The 16,953-nt window shown below is 41.3% G+C and overlaps 1 protein-coding gene across 13 annotated transcripts in view; it reads left to right on the forward strand.

The window, feature by feature from the left end:
* The window catches only part of arvcfb (ARVCF delta catenin family member b), a 293,798-nt gene that overhangs the window by 212,814 nt on the left and 64,031 nt on the right, over positions 1-16,953 (forward strand). For all 13 annotated transcript variants that reach the window (XM_039802588.1, XM_039802587.1, XM_039802595.1 and 10 more), the window contains one exon: positions 9,331-9,514. In XM_039802588.1, coding sequence (XP_039658522.1) covers positions 9,331-9,514 — 184 coding nt within the window. The remainder of the gene's footprint in view (positions 1-9,330; positions 9,515-16,953) is intronic.

Raw genomic sequence — 16,953 nt, forward strand, 5'->3', positions numbered from 1 at the left:
TTTTTATTTGTAATCTTCTGCATGTGTGTGTGCTGCTGGGCTTCCCTGTGTGTGTGTGTGTGTGTGTGTGTGTGTGTGTGTGTGTGTGTGTGTGTGTGTGTGTGTGTGTGTGTGTGTGTGTGTGTGTGTGTGTGTGTGTGTGTGTGTGTGTGTGTGTGTGTGTGTGTGTGTGTGTTAGTGTGTTAGTGTTAATTTTGTCACCTATTTTTAATTTAGTCTTAGTAATGTTTTGTTAGTCAAGTTTTAGTCGACTAAAAGTCTCGTCATTTTAGTCAAGTTTTAGTCAAAACATTTTAGTCTTTTTTTAAATAAATTATTTCTGATAACCATTTCAGTCAAATAGTTATAAAATAAATAAATTATATAAAGTTATATAAATATTGAGCCTCTTCATTATTTCACCAGTAAATTCCTGTTAAACGACAAAAACAACCACTGCAGGGGGAAAAGGATATTTTACAATAAAATAAATGCAGTGCTCACGAAACTGGCGAGGCGTATTTCAAGTGAACGCAACATATGTGTTTTTTTTCAGACAACGGCAGTTGCAGACTGTCGTACGTCTCGTGTTGGAATCCTACACAGTGAAATAGAGACAAGCTTTTACACCGTTTAGCTGTCAGCATTAAACTGCTAGCTAATGGTAGGCTAACGTTACCTGCTGCCAAGTGTAGTGTTAACTAGCGCCCCGTGCAGCGATGTTTCGGTTGACTCTAACGTCCGTTTAGGAGCATCAGAGAGAAGCGCAGGCATTTAAGTAGCACCAAAATCTGTGTTGCTATTAGGTCCGGTAGATAACGGTCATAAGGCGCCTGGGTCTCGGTAGCTCAATATTCTATCGCATGATGAAAAAGTAGAGGCGATTGTAGACGAAAATGAAGAGAGATTTTATCTTAGTTTTTATTTTATGCAAAACATTTTAGTCTCGTCTTTTTTCGTCAACAATAATGCATGTTAATTTAGTCTTAGTCAGCGTTTTTGGACAGTGGCGCAGTCTCGTCATTGTCTCGTCTTAGTCATGGAAAAAAAGGTCGTTGACGAACATATTTAGTCTCGTCTCGTCTGACGAAATTAACACTAGTGTGTGTGTGTGTGTGTGTGTGTGTGTGTGTGTGTGTGTGTGTGTGTGTAACAAGCATAGTGTGCGCGCGCTGTGCACGAGCCTAGGACCATTTTACTAATGTTCTGTTAAAATAACAATGAAATGCTGCGTTATTGACTTTAGACCAGGTTTCTGTTGGTCAATGGTGCGATCACTTCCCGCTACCTCAAGATAGCAATACGCCCAGAATGCACCTGAACACACCTCCCTGTAAGACCAGCACGCCCATGCTATTTTAACGACATGGGTGCTGGATGGGAAATTGAATACTGCGTCAGGCTTTGCGGTGGGCTGCGTCGGCTGCAAGATAGGGCCCTAGATGTTCTAAATCCCAGTTCCCATCACAGACAGCCACAGATCAAGTGTGGGCCCCCCACATCCACGTCTCTCCAATCACATGAAGGCAGTCAGATTAGAGAAATCTTTCTGAAAACGTCTCATATCAGATGACTCTTCCAGGCTAATTAGGAGATAATGCTGTGATCATTAATTGCCTATTAAATACAGGTGTGTTCACTTTGACCTGAGGAAGACCATCTGTGGTTGAAACGTTATATCAGTATTGTCCACATTTTTTTTTTTCACCTGCACAATTTGGTCAATACTTGTCTGTCTCTCTTCATCAGGCTACAGTGAGCATGACTAGTGAAATGAAGGAAAGAATGTGTAACTGTGTGAATGTGATTACCACGACGAACGTGTCACATGGGTCTGGCTTCTCCTGAATTTCAAAGCCGACCATAATGGCGGCTCGTTCGGAATACGATCTCTTATTTTATTAAAATAGTTCACCAAAACGTGTTTCTGAAAACATTTTAAGCAAGAAATAGGCCATACGGTTTCTGAATCTGTCTGTTTTTTTTATCAACAAAGGTCAGTTTGAAAGATTGTCGTCAGATTTTGAGAGGCGTTCGCCACGCTCATCCCGCTCGTCGTTTCCGGTAAGTGTTGTAACATAAGTGCACTGATTCGCTAGTCAGGGTCTAGCACTCCACCAATCAGATTGGCCATTGAGTCCGACTGCCCACCCCCTGATTCAACAAGTCAAATCGGCCAAAATGAAGGCCGACGGCTCCTCTGACTGATGACTACAAGGAACACACCGAACAGACTCGAGTCACCGACCTCGCCAGACTGTCCAACGGCCGATTATCGGGTTGGTGTGTCAGAGCCTTAAGGATTATTGTCATTGTCGATCAATCTGTCGAATTATTTTCTTTTTACTCAATTAGTTGTTTGGTCTATAAAACGTCAAAAAATGGTGAAAAATTGTCAATCATTGTTTCCCAAAGTCCAACATGACGTTTTTTTCTTTTGGTCCACAACTCAAAGATATTCAGTTTACTTTTATAGAGCAGTGAAGAAACAAGAAAAATATTCACATTTAAGAAGCTGGAATCAGAATTTTGACAATTGATTTTGATTATCAAATAGTTGGCCATTAATTAATGCACACACATTCATTCTCCCTTGTGGGGGGAGGGGCTTAAACCGTTTTGGGCTTTAGCAGAAATGGGGGAGGGACTGAGAAGTTGTCGATGTTCAGATTTTTTGGCTAAGTCCTGGATCTTCACAATCCTACCTCCGGCACCTTTAAGTAAATGTAACGGAGTAAACGTAACTCGTTACTATCCACCTCTAGACAGAATCCTGACAGCTTTTCTTTAATACCAGCCTGAACAAACGTGTTTCATCTGCAGCGTGTTACAGAAATAAAATGAAAGTTTATCAGTTCCCTCTTTCACGGGGGATCACTGACAGTGTGTCATTATTTTAAACTGTTGTCTGCCGTTTATCTGATTTGTGACTCCACAGTTTGAGTGTTTTGAGGGGCCACATATTTGACAGCTGCCATTCCTATCTGTCAGGAGGACAGTAATCTAACAAATCCTACCGCCGTCCAGATAGTCCAGAACACAACATAGATAGTCAAGGTGTAAAAGGAGCCGTTGTCATCACAATTGCACGGTATCTGCCTGAGACAGCAGGACATCCCCAGCCCACTTTGCTCTGACAAGCTGACAGAAGGACAGAAAATAGACCAAACCTGATGCGGAGTCACTGCCCTGAAACAGTGGTAGGACACGGGATGGAGACCGTCACTTCCACGGCACTCTGTCATCTTAACTAACATTGTGTCTGTGGGCTGTACGGCTGTCGTAATTGATGGATCACAGCCGTCCCCATGCCTTTTCCTCCCCTCTGGCATATGTGGTCAGTGTGGAGGAGCAGACTCTGCAGATTCTGAGCTGAGCAGTGTTTCAGCTGGAATACTGGCGGTGATGGAGAACCGAATGTTTTGCATCAAGACTCCGGTATCTCCCTTCACTTTGAAGTACCGAGTGTATGATCCTGTTTGTTTTTGCAATTTCTTTATTTATTTTTTTTGCTTATGTACACGACAAGTCAAAGATAGATGCTTGTATATTGTACGTTTTATATACAGAAATACTGTTCTAACCATGTTGGATGTCGCGCTGTTAAACTTGTTTTGTGATGTAAAACAACACTCAACATGCACGCTGTAAATTACAGGCATCCTGCACCATTAAAGGTACAGTAAGTGATGTTAATCCAAATTCCAACATGGCATCATGACTTTGCGTAAACATACACGCCACTTTCCTAAAGCCAAATGGCGTGTTATCTGTACGCATTTTGAGCTATCCACGTGTATGTCTACGCTGTATGCAGTGGATGTAAACATACCCGTCACGTGGCGTCGCCTGGCTCTCCTGGGTGTAAGTCCTGTGTTTAACCAATTCACCACCCCAACCAACGTCCCTTTATACTACTCGCTACGGTGAAAATTAACTCGTAATGTAGGTCAATGGCAGGCGAATTGCATTGATAAACACGCTAAAAAGCGATTACGCGTCTTGATAACACGCCAAAATGGCATACAAATCTATTTTCAGTTTGTTCTGAAAAAAAGCCACAAAACACTATTCCAGCCAATCAGCAACAGGCGCCGGCAGTTGTTGGTAGGGGCGGGTGTATCAGCGGCAGTTGGTACCCGAGAATAGGGGGATTTGAGTCGGGTACAGGGCACCGCGAGCTGCCGGTCGTTTTGGCGTACATCACGGTTAACTTTACTAACTTGTTAAGTTTAGGGAAAATATCGTGGTTTGGATCAAAACACTCCCAAGGAACATGCATTTCTGGGGTGAAAGTCTTCTGTTTTCCCCTGGAAAGCGAACTCCGCTCCCTGCTTGAACACGCTGTATTTTATGACAGTTCTTTAAGTAATAAATGGAAAGCATTTAAAAAATACATATACATATTGTCTCCCCTTTTTTGTGCTGATCCGAATATGGATCCAATCCGGGACTCAAAATCCTGATCCGATCCGAACCGAGAGTTTTGTGATCCGTGGTACCCCTACGCTGGGGGGTTGACGAAAACATCAAGACACCACAAAATGGGACATTTAAGTGAAACTCCCACCGTCGCACAACCCTGCAGCGAATGGACCTTTTCCACAGCAGACATTTTGACTTGTCATATTAGGAAAAGCCCAGCAAATTGATAACCTTAACGATGGCTCAGTTCCATCAAGTGTCCCAGTAAGCTATATCAGTGAGTCAGCATGCACAATACCAGGGTCTCTCCTAAGTGGAATGCAGCCATCAGTAATGGCTTTGAGTACACCTGTGCTTTTCCTACTGTGACATGTCAACATGTCTGCCGTGAAAAAGGTCTATCACCTGATCGCTTGCTTTGGTCTGAACGCACCCTCAAGCTCACATTGCTCCTTTGTGTGTTGACTCCATGTTGAATGTTTCTTGTCACAAGTAAAGCTGATGCTAATGACACAGAGCCAATCAAGCTGTCAGCCTGGTAAGCAGGCATGAATGCTAGCGTGGCTGTCACCATACCAGAGTACACACACAGACCACAAGAGAGCATATGTGTTGTTAGTGTGATTTATGCCTGGATGCTGATACTTCCTCTCATACGCTGGCATGCATGTGGTTGAAATAAATGACAAAGTTGGCCCTGTAAAAATGAGTGTGGAGAAAATATGCTGCAGTGAAGGAGGAGGTGTTTTACTAAAAACAATACTTGGTAGGGGCTAAACGTCAAATAAGAGTTTAGAAGAGCAATCACCACAGTGCACATTATATTTAAAAGACCAAACAACGGAATAAGATTGTTTTTTTCCCTTCAGTTTTTTAATAAGGCTTCCTTGCTATTTTGGACCTAAACATCACAACTTGTTAACTTTTTTTAACAAGTTGTGAGCTTTTATTTCACTGTGTTGGGTCATTCATTGGCTATATACTCCTAATTCTCAGCAGGGTAACATTGACTGTCTCACTCCTGCGTACATGCAGATATGTTTAAATGCATGTGTTAATACTACAAAGTTTAAAGATCCACCCTCCAAAATGTGTTTATGTCCCCTAAAATATTTCAACCTTACACTATACTGACTTGTATCTGTGCAAAGTCACCAGAGAGGTGTTTTCACATCTCTCTACTGGAATGTCTGTGCACTTCCCTAAAATCTGAGATTGAAAGGTACACCAGGCAAGCTAGATTTGGTCCGTCACAGATTCCAAAGGCAATTGTTGTTTAATATGCAAAAATAAATTTGAACACCTCCCCCCCCCGCGCAGAGCCAACTGTCAGTACAGATAACAAACAACACTGTAGCATTGTAGCTGTGTCAGCCACTACCAGTTACAGCTAACAAACAACATAAACAAATAGATTACCAATCTGATATCTCTGCTGGTCGCCAATTTTAGACTCCTCCTCTGAGTCTGGGTCTGACTGCCGTGGAGTGTGAGGGCAGGTCCAGAATTTTTACTTTGACCCTTGTGTTGTCCTCGGTTAAATTTTACCCGTTTTTTGTCAGAAATATGGGTTGCTTTCAACCAAATTTTCCAAAAATAACCTGGATGCATGGACGTACTGTATGTTGTATGGAACCTATACAACGTTCTTTGCATTTTTGGTGTTTTATTCAATTTCATAGCATTTAAAAAAATTTTTTTAAATGGCTTTCAATTCTGTATCAACTTTAACAGGTACCTGTCTGTGATCCACTCAATATCATCTGATCTTAACAATTAGTCAAAATAATTCATAATGTCTGCTTTGAGAAATAGGTATAATGTCATATAAATTAGGTTTATTTAAAATGAAATAAGTGACAAAAACATTGTAAAATAAGCATCAAAGGCATCGGAAAAAGCGTCGACAAAAGCACAAAAAATTCTATTTTTGACCCGGAGGGACAAGTTCATGGTCAATGGGAAGACACAGGGTTACAGGTGGAGAGTATGTTTTACATTTGACTTTAAAACGTGTCTGGAGGGGGACTCACATAGTGGGCTAAGACATACAGTATGTCTTAGCTAACAAGTGAAACACTGTGATAAAGGTAGAAGTACACTAGGCCTACAACTACAGTATGTGTACTGTATGTGTGTGATGTCTCAAGCAATACTCACAAAGTGTACTTTATTTTGTTTGACGAAAATCAGCGGAGGCAGGAAATGTAGAAAGGTAGAACCAGCTATAGCTCGATCTACGATAAAATGTGAGCCATCCTGACGAAACACTGACTCAACACGCGTAGGTTGACCCATGGGTAGGTCGAGGTAAATAACAGTATGCACTTATGGCAGAAAACAAAGAGTAATACTGGTGCAATGTCTTCAATCAGAGCTTCTGTTATGCTGATGGAAGAACATTTGATGTTCCACTAACACCTCAGCTTGTTTTCGTCCTAGTTTAACGTACCATGGAAGTGCTGGGGGGGTGGGGGAATCAATTTTTGAATTTGTAGAGGTATGAAATTTACAGTGAACGCATGAAGCACAAAATTAAACCAGCCTTCATTTAACAATGTAATTACCTGAACATTGATTGTTTAGGGCTTAGGGGACATTTTGCCCCTCTCAGGCAATGTTTTACTCTCAGGACATGTTCTGTTCCCAAAAAGCTCTGTTAATTAGGTGGATAGTTTGAGGTAGAGTGCGATGCTGTTTATGGTCATACAAGGCCTGGGTCTATAGGGATCTATAAGGAGTACATTAAGTCAAATTACAGCAGATCATCCACTCTGTCCATGTTAAATATCTATATATAATATATAAAGTTGCCTTAAGGCTTTAGTGTGTGTTCAATATTCTGTATCCCACTTAAGATTTGTGTGTGAAAGCGGCCCAGAGTGGAGCCACACCTCAGCTTACATATGTAATAGCTTCCCAGTATGATACTGGTAGCCTGGTAGTCTCTGACGCACAGGAAGCCAGTCTAGTCACCAACTCTTACCACAGGGGGAATGGAGTTTTTTTTCTTTTCTTTTTTTTAACTTTGTTATATAATACGGTTACTATAGAGATGTGACGGAGTGGGGCAACGGTCACGTGCTGCATTCAAACTCAAAAGATCAGTGATCACAAGAACACAGTATGCGGATTAGTCTAATGAGTTCTTTTCCTTTTGCGATGTCTTAGTGAAGGAAACCAGTTTTCTCCAGACACAACCGCACCAGAAGTACTGGATCTATTTTTAGCTCGGGCCTGTCGGCCGAGACTTTTTTTCCTCTTTTCTTCCTGTGTGCAGAGAGCATGATTTAACAGAGGAAATCTTGACCATCTGGGAAATGTACAGAACAGGGTTTGACCGTTTCTTTCTGCTCTGCTAATGGCCTGTTATTACGGGGCAATAGGGAATCACAGTGCATCTATACATCCAAGGTTTTCAAACTGTGAGACGTGGAAGGCAAAGAAAACTGTGAGGTGAAAGGGACAGGAGCATGCCGGTATTCTAAAAAAACGACAGAAAGTTGGTTATCGTAGTTTGGCCCGCTGATTTGGACCGTTCACCTACACAGCCAGCAGTCCCAGGCAGCAGCAGTGGCTGTGACACACTGCTCACAGAGCAAATTGAGGGACTTAAAATCATAACTCCAATCAAATCTGAACACACAGACTGGATACTCGTATTTTTTAGATTCAATAGGGCTTACACTTTGAGAATAAATGTACATAAATTGGCTTAGAAATCAAAGAAGAAAAGAGGCTCCTTATATCTCCAGAACTTCCCCGATAAACATTAGGATTTAAATTTTTCTTGAGTATCAGAGTAATCCAGTGATCATTGTGTACATCTGTGGGAACATCGCAAACTAATGGTGGTAAAAGTGTCAGACTTTGTAAACCCCTACTTTGGACTAACAGATCTCCAGATCAGAATGTCAGCTTAATGCCTGAAAAGAAAGAGGGTGATAAGTGATGAGAGACCTGGGGGGATGGATTCATATAAACAGAAACTCAGGCCCGGTCATCCATGGGCTTCAAAGTTTCTTTCTTCTTTTTCCGCCTCGCTCCAGATCTTCCATGTGTCTGAGTGAAAACCCATCAGATGCTGATGCTCAAACGCAGCGTTTTATTTTCGTGGGGTTGGCTGCCTGGCTACGCTGCTAACAAAAAGTCCTCCTCTCTGCTTTGTCTGCCTGACTGCCTGCCTCTCTTTTGTGAAACCTCAGGATACACATACCCAGCTCAATTTAGTTCAGAAGTATAAAATAGGCTTCCTTGTTACAGACATGTTCAGGTGAACAGAAAATAATTTCTCTCCTGCTTGGATTGTTAAGAGCAGAAAATAGAGGAGGTAATGGATACACACATGTACACATCTGTGTGCTGTTTGCTAATGTAGTTAATTTCCATTGAATAAGTGGTATATACTGCCATTAGTGATTGCATTAGTAGAGAAATAACATAAAGCACCGTAAGGTTACTGTAACCTCACTATTCCTTTAGCAATATTATGAGAATATTATAGAAACATCTTAGTAATATACAGGGCTGTAGACAGCTTCAGTAAACTCAGTATGGATTACAACATAGTGATAGTCAGCTAAGCCCTCATGGGAGAATAATAAAACTATTTGTGTTTTTAATGCAGTGCAATATGGCCAGTTGATATCACGACAGGCTACTGAAAACCAATTCTGTTTTATTATTTCTTTCAAATATGGTGTACTGCCAATCTAGATGTGGTTTCGATTGCAACATTGAGTGCGTTTGGCTGCTGTACAGCTGTCCTCCTTTGCAACACTTTCTGTCTACTGTACACATTCTCTCTATCTCTTCTCCTTTCTCCTTCTCTTATTCCTCTTCTATCCTCCCCATTTCTCCTCATAACCCCCCTTGATGTGTCCTGTAATTTCTCTGGTCTTCTCCTCTCTCCTCTGCTTACTGCAGGAACCTTGTGGAACCTGTCGTCCTACGAACCCCTGAAGATGGTGATCATCAACCACGGCCTGCAGACCCTGACCAACGAGGTCATCATCCCCCACTCGGGGTGGGAGCACGAGCCAAACGAGGACTCTAAGCCCCGCGACGCCGAGTGGACCACCGTCTTCAAGAACACCTCCGGCTGCCTCAGGTAGGGTTAGCCCGTACGTACTAATGTACCGGTAGTTACGTTGTAACTGAATTTAGTCATGAATTGAGAGAAGTACATCATTTTACAAGAGTTTGATTACATTTTGATTCAGTTCAAGTCCCATGAACTAAAATGCTGTTTCAGTGGCTTGTCTGCAGAATTTAATTGTGGTAAAACGGGGAGGGGAGAAATGGACTTTTCAGCATGAGCCAGCTGTCTCTCTCAGCCCCCACCATTATGTCTCTGTCTGCTGTACACCTGACTGTCTTATAGGCTATATTAGCCCTCCTACACAATCTGGACTGTGGTCATAACATCTACATCTTATAACTTATTCCCTGTTATATATTGTTCTAATGCTATTATGTTTACATTATTGTCTTTTCATAGACATAATATATTTAATAATAAGCTATTGCACTGTTCAGTCCCTGCACTGTTCTCTTTTGCGCTACCACCATCGCACACACTCTACCATAGCACCTTTAACTCTTTACATTTCTGTGAGTGATTTTTATAACTTTTTATAACTCTTTAAATTTCTGTGAGTGATTTGTATGTATGTGAGATATATGTGTGTATGTGCGTTTGTTGTGTTATGTTTGTATAAGCTACTGGATGCCTAAAATTTCACTCTGGATGAATAAAGTATCTATCTATCTATCTATCTATCTAAAAACAATTTTTTTTTCACATGTGTACAGCGGTATCAAGGTTTGGAGATATATCGGCATTAAAAAAGTAGTAGAGTTGTCAAACTTTTTTTTTTTCTTTTTTCAAAATCTTGAATATAAAATGATTCCAAAAATGTTGTAGTCGAGTCAAACTTTGTTGCGACCACAGAATCAGAGCTAAAAGGATTAGTCAATTAAAAGATGAGTTGATCTGCATCTATTTTGATAATCTGTTAATCAGTAATTTTTCAAGCAAAAATACCAAACATTTGCTGGTTCCAGCTTCTCAAATGTGAGGATCAGATGATTTTCTTTGTCGTATGTGATAGGGAACTGTATACAGTATTTTTGGGGGGTTGGGACTCAAGTGTTCATATTATCCTTTTTGGCTTTTTCCCTTTCCTTTATTGTGTTATATATATCCTTTTTGTGCACGTTTATAGGTTTAAAAAGTCCAAGTTACCATCTCCAACAGAAAACACTGTTCACAAACTGCTCCAAACAGCTCTATTGTAGTCCAGCCTTTACTTCAGAGACAAACGTCCTCATACTCTGCTTCTGACTGGCTAGTAGTCCTTACCTAAGTACTGTCAGGGCACGCCCTCTTACTCTGCTTCTGACTGGCTAGTAGTCCTTACCTAGGTACTGTCAGGGCATGCCCTCATACTCTGCTTCTGACTGGCTAGTAGTCCTTACCTAGGTACTGTCAGGGCACGCCCTCTTACTCTGCTTCTGACTGGCTAGTAGTCCTTACCTAGGTACTGAGCATGTGCGACTCCCAACAAAGATGGAACAGAAGTGCGATGCCTCACTCTGTAGCTAAAACAGAGAGCTCAACACACTTGGTGAAAAGAGGAGCTGCAGCAATGTGCAGTATGACAAAAACATGGTGTTTTCTGAAAATTAAACCACATAAACCTATTCTGGTACAACCTCTAAATACAATTATGAACCTGAAAATGAGCATAATATGAGCACTTTAATCAACTAATTAACGAAGATCTGTAGAGTAAGCAATCCTCTGATAATAAAAGTCTAAAGTGGTAATTTTACCAAAAGCTTTAACGCATACTGAACATATAGTAAATATAAAAAATATAGTAAGCTGTCTTTTGATGCTCAGGCAGGTTGAAAGCTTTTGGACAAAACTAGTTTTAAATCAGGAAAGACGCAGAAAGACAACAAGGTGACAGAGGGTCAGATTTATTCAGGTTAAAGTCAGTTTGGGTTTACAGCATGTGGACACATTTTAGAGATCATCCTGGATTTTATAGAGGGGCGACCCTAAACACACAGACAGCCTTGAACCTTTGTTTTTCCTAAGTTGCCAGTTGTAGCTGGGGACAGGTGTGACGTATATTAGACTACATATGTGCTCTTGTTGGCCCTGGGCCAGGGTCAGGTTTAACTTCTTTGCGTACTAAAATAATTTATGATATGGCAGATGCTGTGTTCTTCTGTCCCTGCGTGTCTGTATGTATGTTAAATGCATACATATGTCTGTCTGCAGGAGGATCGCGGGGTGACTTTAGGAGAACACTGGTACAGTAAGGGCTGGGTATCAAACTCTTTTTACGCACCGACCGAATTGCCTCCTTAGTATTGAGTATCGAAAAATGTCTCGTCATTCAATACCAAATTTCAATACCTAAGGGGTCAGTCTCATTAGTGCTATTGAGCTAATTAGCACGCAGCATGCATCTGTCTTACATTGCACGTTGTAGAGCCACGCAGGAAAAACTCTACGCCAGAGACAGGGCTCACGTAGAAGGAGTTGAAATAAAAATAAAAAAGATTTATGTTGTAATTTCTTTTTGTTAAAATAGATTTTTATGAAATTGGTATCAAAGTCACGTTATCTGTACCGGTATTGACCTTTTTTTTTAACGGTACCCAGCCCTAGGTACAGTACAGTGTGGTATCAGTTATGAAGATGTCTATTTACTGCACTATGGGAGATAGTTTGTAAATGTTTCTCTATTTGTATCTTGTCGTATCTTCATAATGTAGACTGCGTAACTTTGTTACAACTCCACCTGAGGCCAATGAATAGCATTAGCTGCAAACTAAATGAGCTACAATTCAATAATCACACAAATGAAGTCAGTCTAGTGCTTATTAAGGCTGAGAGAAGATGCATTGAAAATGAGTTGCCTCGTGACAACAAGTAAGTAGGATTTCTTTTGTTTTTATTGCACGCTTTCTATTTGTTGGTAAGAAAAACGGCATGCAAACATCGGTATTAACTGGGATGAAAAACATTTAGACTTTTGAACGAGTATGTCATTAATCTTCACATATGAGCTAAAGTTATTCCCATCACTGAACCGGGAAGTCACACTGCTCTGCTCTGATTGTTTCCAGTGACTGCAACCGAAACCTTGAGGTGTTGTTAGGTCAGTCATCCAAAATGGTGTTAACTTCTCCATTTCCACACAGTGACATAAGTGACACACCTCACTGTTCAAGTGGTGTGACTCACACGGCCAATCCGCTGACCCTGTCTGCTCCATGCGTTTGATGAAGTGAAGGTCTTTAGTTTAGGCTTTAGTCCTTGGGGGCTCTTGTCTGGATACTAGCTTGAATGTGCCCTTACCTAAACCACTTACATACACATACTGTGGAAGAAGACATAACAATAGTTCTGGTCTCCGTGCTCTTTGCGTCACCGTGCTCTCAGCCGATATAACAAAGCTACAGGATGATTGCTTGGCTTGAACCTGTTTATCAGCAGGAAACTCACCAAAAGGTGTTGAATCCCATACCTTTTAATTCCATTACCGTTACCTTTGATCTGTTGTCCAACAATGTCCACAGTAATGTACAAAACATGTATAAGGTGTCAAACAGGTTTATAACCACGCTGGTGTCTAAAACAACAAAATAACACATTAACGTCTTTCTCCTATTTAGTTTGTATCAAAAATCTTTCTATTTCTGTTCAGTCGATCGGCATAGAAATCAGCAACTATTTGGATAACGATTATGTCATTTTTCAAGTAGAAATAACAGACATTCCATGGTTCCTGCTTACATTTTTTTAAGGATTAGCCGTTTTTGTTGTCCTACATGACAGTAGACTGAATCACTTTAGGTTCTGGCAAAACAGGCAATTTGAAGATGTCAGCTTGGGCTTTTAGAAAATTGCAATTATTTTTTTATTGTTTTGTGACATTTTATCCACAAAATGATTAATCAATTAATTGAAAAAACAAGTTGTGAGTTGCAGCTCCACATCAGTTATCTGAAACGGAGATCTTCAACAGGGGGTCTGGGACCCTTAGGGGGTCCTCAGAGTTACTGCAGGGGGGGCCACCCAATTATTGTCAATTTTTTTTTTCAAAGAAAATTGAAATGTGTTAACATGAATCCAACATATTATTAGCAAATATGAATCAGCCAACCCATTGACGATAAGCGTACTGGCGTATAGGAAAGGTAGTCGCTAAAATAGCCATCCACAGATAAGAGTTTAGATTCTCTGCCCTACAGATATGTCCCGCCACTATCCTCTGGCCGGGCCCTTCATCAAGCATTTGTGTTTTTTTAATCATTACTTTATTAGCCTAATTGGGTGGGGAGAAAGCTATGCCTCTCCAGCTTCTCCCGTAGCTCTGGGTATATATCCTGCACTGACTTGAGTGTGAGGTAAACTGGGCCAAATCGTGTCTTCCCCATCTGTAGCTGTCTTCGATAATTCTATCAATCCTATATCCGGCACGTTGTCGGCCAGTGCGTCTTCATGCAGACCGTGGCGAAGGACGGTATTAATGAGGTGATCGAGACAAGAAAGTCTCCTTTCTGGTTCCAGGGCTTTGATTATGTTGCTTCCTTGATCTGTCACCCACAGGTAAAAGGAATTGTAGTTGAGAACGTCAGTTATAACGGCTCACGTATTAAAAAATTGTCGGGTTTAAATCGGGCTTGGGCTCCTAATTACAGTTAATGGGCCGGGCCGGCTCTGACACAACGTGCACGGGCTCCCGTAGGGTCAGGCTACATGTATGTTTAACATTAAAACATGATTTATAAATTCATGCCAGCAATTTTTATTTATAAAAGCATAGTATTCTATGCAAAAAAAGGTATGTATTAAGGCTTTAGGCCACTCAACATGTTATTGTAAGCCCAGTTTAATATGCAACTTAATTTTTATACAATTAAATAACATGTTTGCGATGTAGTAGGGGTCCCTGCTCCATCTCTCTTTCAGTTAAGGGGTCCTTGGCTTAAAACGCGTTGAAGACCCCTGGTCTAAAAGCTTCCTCTGTTTTCAAAAATATTGCACTCTGCACTTTTGTGTTGAAGAGCATCAGCTGAATATCTGATATTCAAATTGGCTGCAATTTAAGTGCCAGGCAAAAATCGAGTGTACCTCAGAAACGGCAAAACATCAGCGAAACAACCTCTCTGCCTCGGCCTGTAAACGCTGTCATCAACTGAGGATGACAACTTGAGAGCAGCGATCTTGAATTCCTGTTATCTCCTCTCATCTACCTTCCCTGCTAAATCTGTCATTGTTGGCTTCAAATGCAGAATGACAGACTGTAGTACTTTAGGAAAGACAGAGAGTGTGTATGTGGGTTATCACACCTCCCGCCTGGCTGTGCTGTTCTCCTCCTGGGCCGGCCATGCCCGTCTAGACTGTAATCCAGGGCAGAGCGTCTCCTGGAGTAGACACTGCGGCGTGCTGGTTGACATCCAGAACAGTATAGCGTCCAAATCCGGCTTAGACAGAAAGTACCAGAATGCATTTTCACACATTATTGGTCAGCATTGGATGCTTTCCAGCTAGTTTTCTCTGGCTGTAGAAAAGTGTGGAAACTTGCTTATAATTATTAGAACATTTTCTGCTGAGTTGAAGAGCAGCATTAACGAACCAACAGGGAATAAAATACAAAGCGCTCTGATATAACTGAGGAAAGTTGAAGAGAAGTCATGCAATTATTGATCAGCGCCACATTGGGAACCCTGCTCTCACTGCCTCTTACTGTGTCTCATTGTCTTCCCCATGACGTCTTTCATTATCTGTCTTTCCTTCTTGTGTGTGCGTGCACTGTATGGTCTTCATCTTCCCAAACACTATATCCAAACCTCATCACCCCCTGATGCCACATATGTCACCGCTGGCACATACCACATTATCTCCCCTGCACTCTCACTTCCTCGACCCACGATGCAGCCACCGCTGACGGAGAATACATCTCCATGGTAACTGTGACCAAGTCCACAGTTGCCTAGACGCAGGGTTTATGCGCTGGGGGAGAAGTGCTGATGCCAGGGAGAATCTGTTTGCTCACGCCAACAGAGACGCAGCTTACACCTCAATAAAGCCGGGTGATAGTTTTATTATAATAGCCTCCTCTGTTGATAGGAGCCAGCTTATTTACAGTGTTTATGCTGTGGGCTCAGTGAAAGGCAGACCGTGTGTGTGTGTGTGTGTGTGTGTGTGTGTGTGTGTGTGTGTGTGTGTGTGTGTGTGTGTGTGTGTGTGTGTGTGTGTGTGTGTTTAGTTTTTGTTGGGGGTGGGGGATGTACACAAGGGTTGTGTATCAAGAGCTGGTTCTGAATTAGAACTGGTGCCCTGTACAATAAATGGGAATACAAATGCTTTTCAGTTCTACAATCAGCTGCTGTGCATCAGTGTTTAATACAGTATGTCAGATTAGAGGTACGATTTACTAATTTGTGATTTTAACCAAAGAATGATTCCGGTTTTGTGATTAAATACAAAATAAATATAATTGAATGTGGGGAGAAATGATGACAAACGTCTTATGACAAAGCTTTACCTTCAGCTGGGTATAGGAACAGGTACAGGACCCTGAGGTGCAAGGGAGCTCGCTTTGGCAAAAGCCTGGCGTCTGCAGCCATAGCAACCCTAAACAAGAGGCCGAGATAAATCACTGCCACTTTGTCTGTGTTACCTGTCTGTGTTATTCCCCTGCATGTCATTCTGTTATGTTTGTACTTTTGTTTTTATGTGAGCGTGCTGCGTCCATAACGTACGGTTTGTGACAAAGAATTTCCCCTTGGTGACAATGATTTCTAAAGTCATAAGAATCACATAAAGGTAGGGCATCCAACTAAAGCGAATATGTCACTTGTGAATGTCAAGATGGAGGGTGTTTATAAATCATTGATGGTCTTGTGCTTTTTGACCGTGTTTCCCAAAATGAAAAAAGCCAATTAGAGCTTTATAGACAGGTAAACAGAAAGATGGTGACAGAAAAATTGCAACAAAAATGGCGACAAGCATGGATGAGATAGAAGCAGCTTCTTTGATCAACCTGACACCTTGGCCCAGCAACTACTGCAGCTTCTGTGTCAACATGACGCCATTACTGATTGGTTAGGGCAAAGAATACTATAATAGCAAACATGATTACAGACTGAATAACAAGCCTTTTTCGTGGCAGGCATTTGAAATTGTCGTAGTGTAAGTACAGGCGTTAACATTAACAATGGCTCTGCTCTATTCAAGTAGAGCTGGGCAATATATCGATATTATATCGATATCGTGATATGAGAGTCGATATCGTCTTAGATTTTTGATATAGTAATTCCCGTGATATGGCATAAGTGGTGTCTTTTCCTGGTTTTAGAGGCTGCATTACAGTAAAGTGATGTAATTTCCTGAACTTACCAGCCTGTTCTAGCTGCTGTATTATTTGCCTTTACCCACGTAGTCATTATATCCACATTACTGATGATTATGTCTCACAAATCTCATTGTGTAAATATTTTGGGAAAGCACCGATAGTC

This window comes from Perca fluviatilis, chromosome 6, assembly GCF_010015445.1.
Source record: "Perca fluviatilis chromosome 6, GENO_Pfluv_1.0, whole genome shotgun sequence".
Taxonomy (NCBI): Eukaryota; Metazoa; Chordata; class Actinopteri; order Perciformes; family Percidae; genus Perca; species Perca fluviatilis.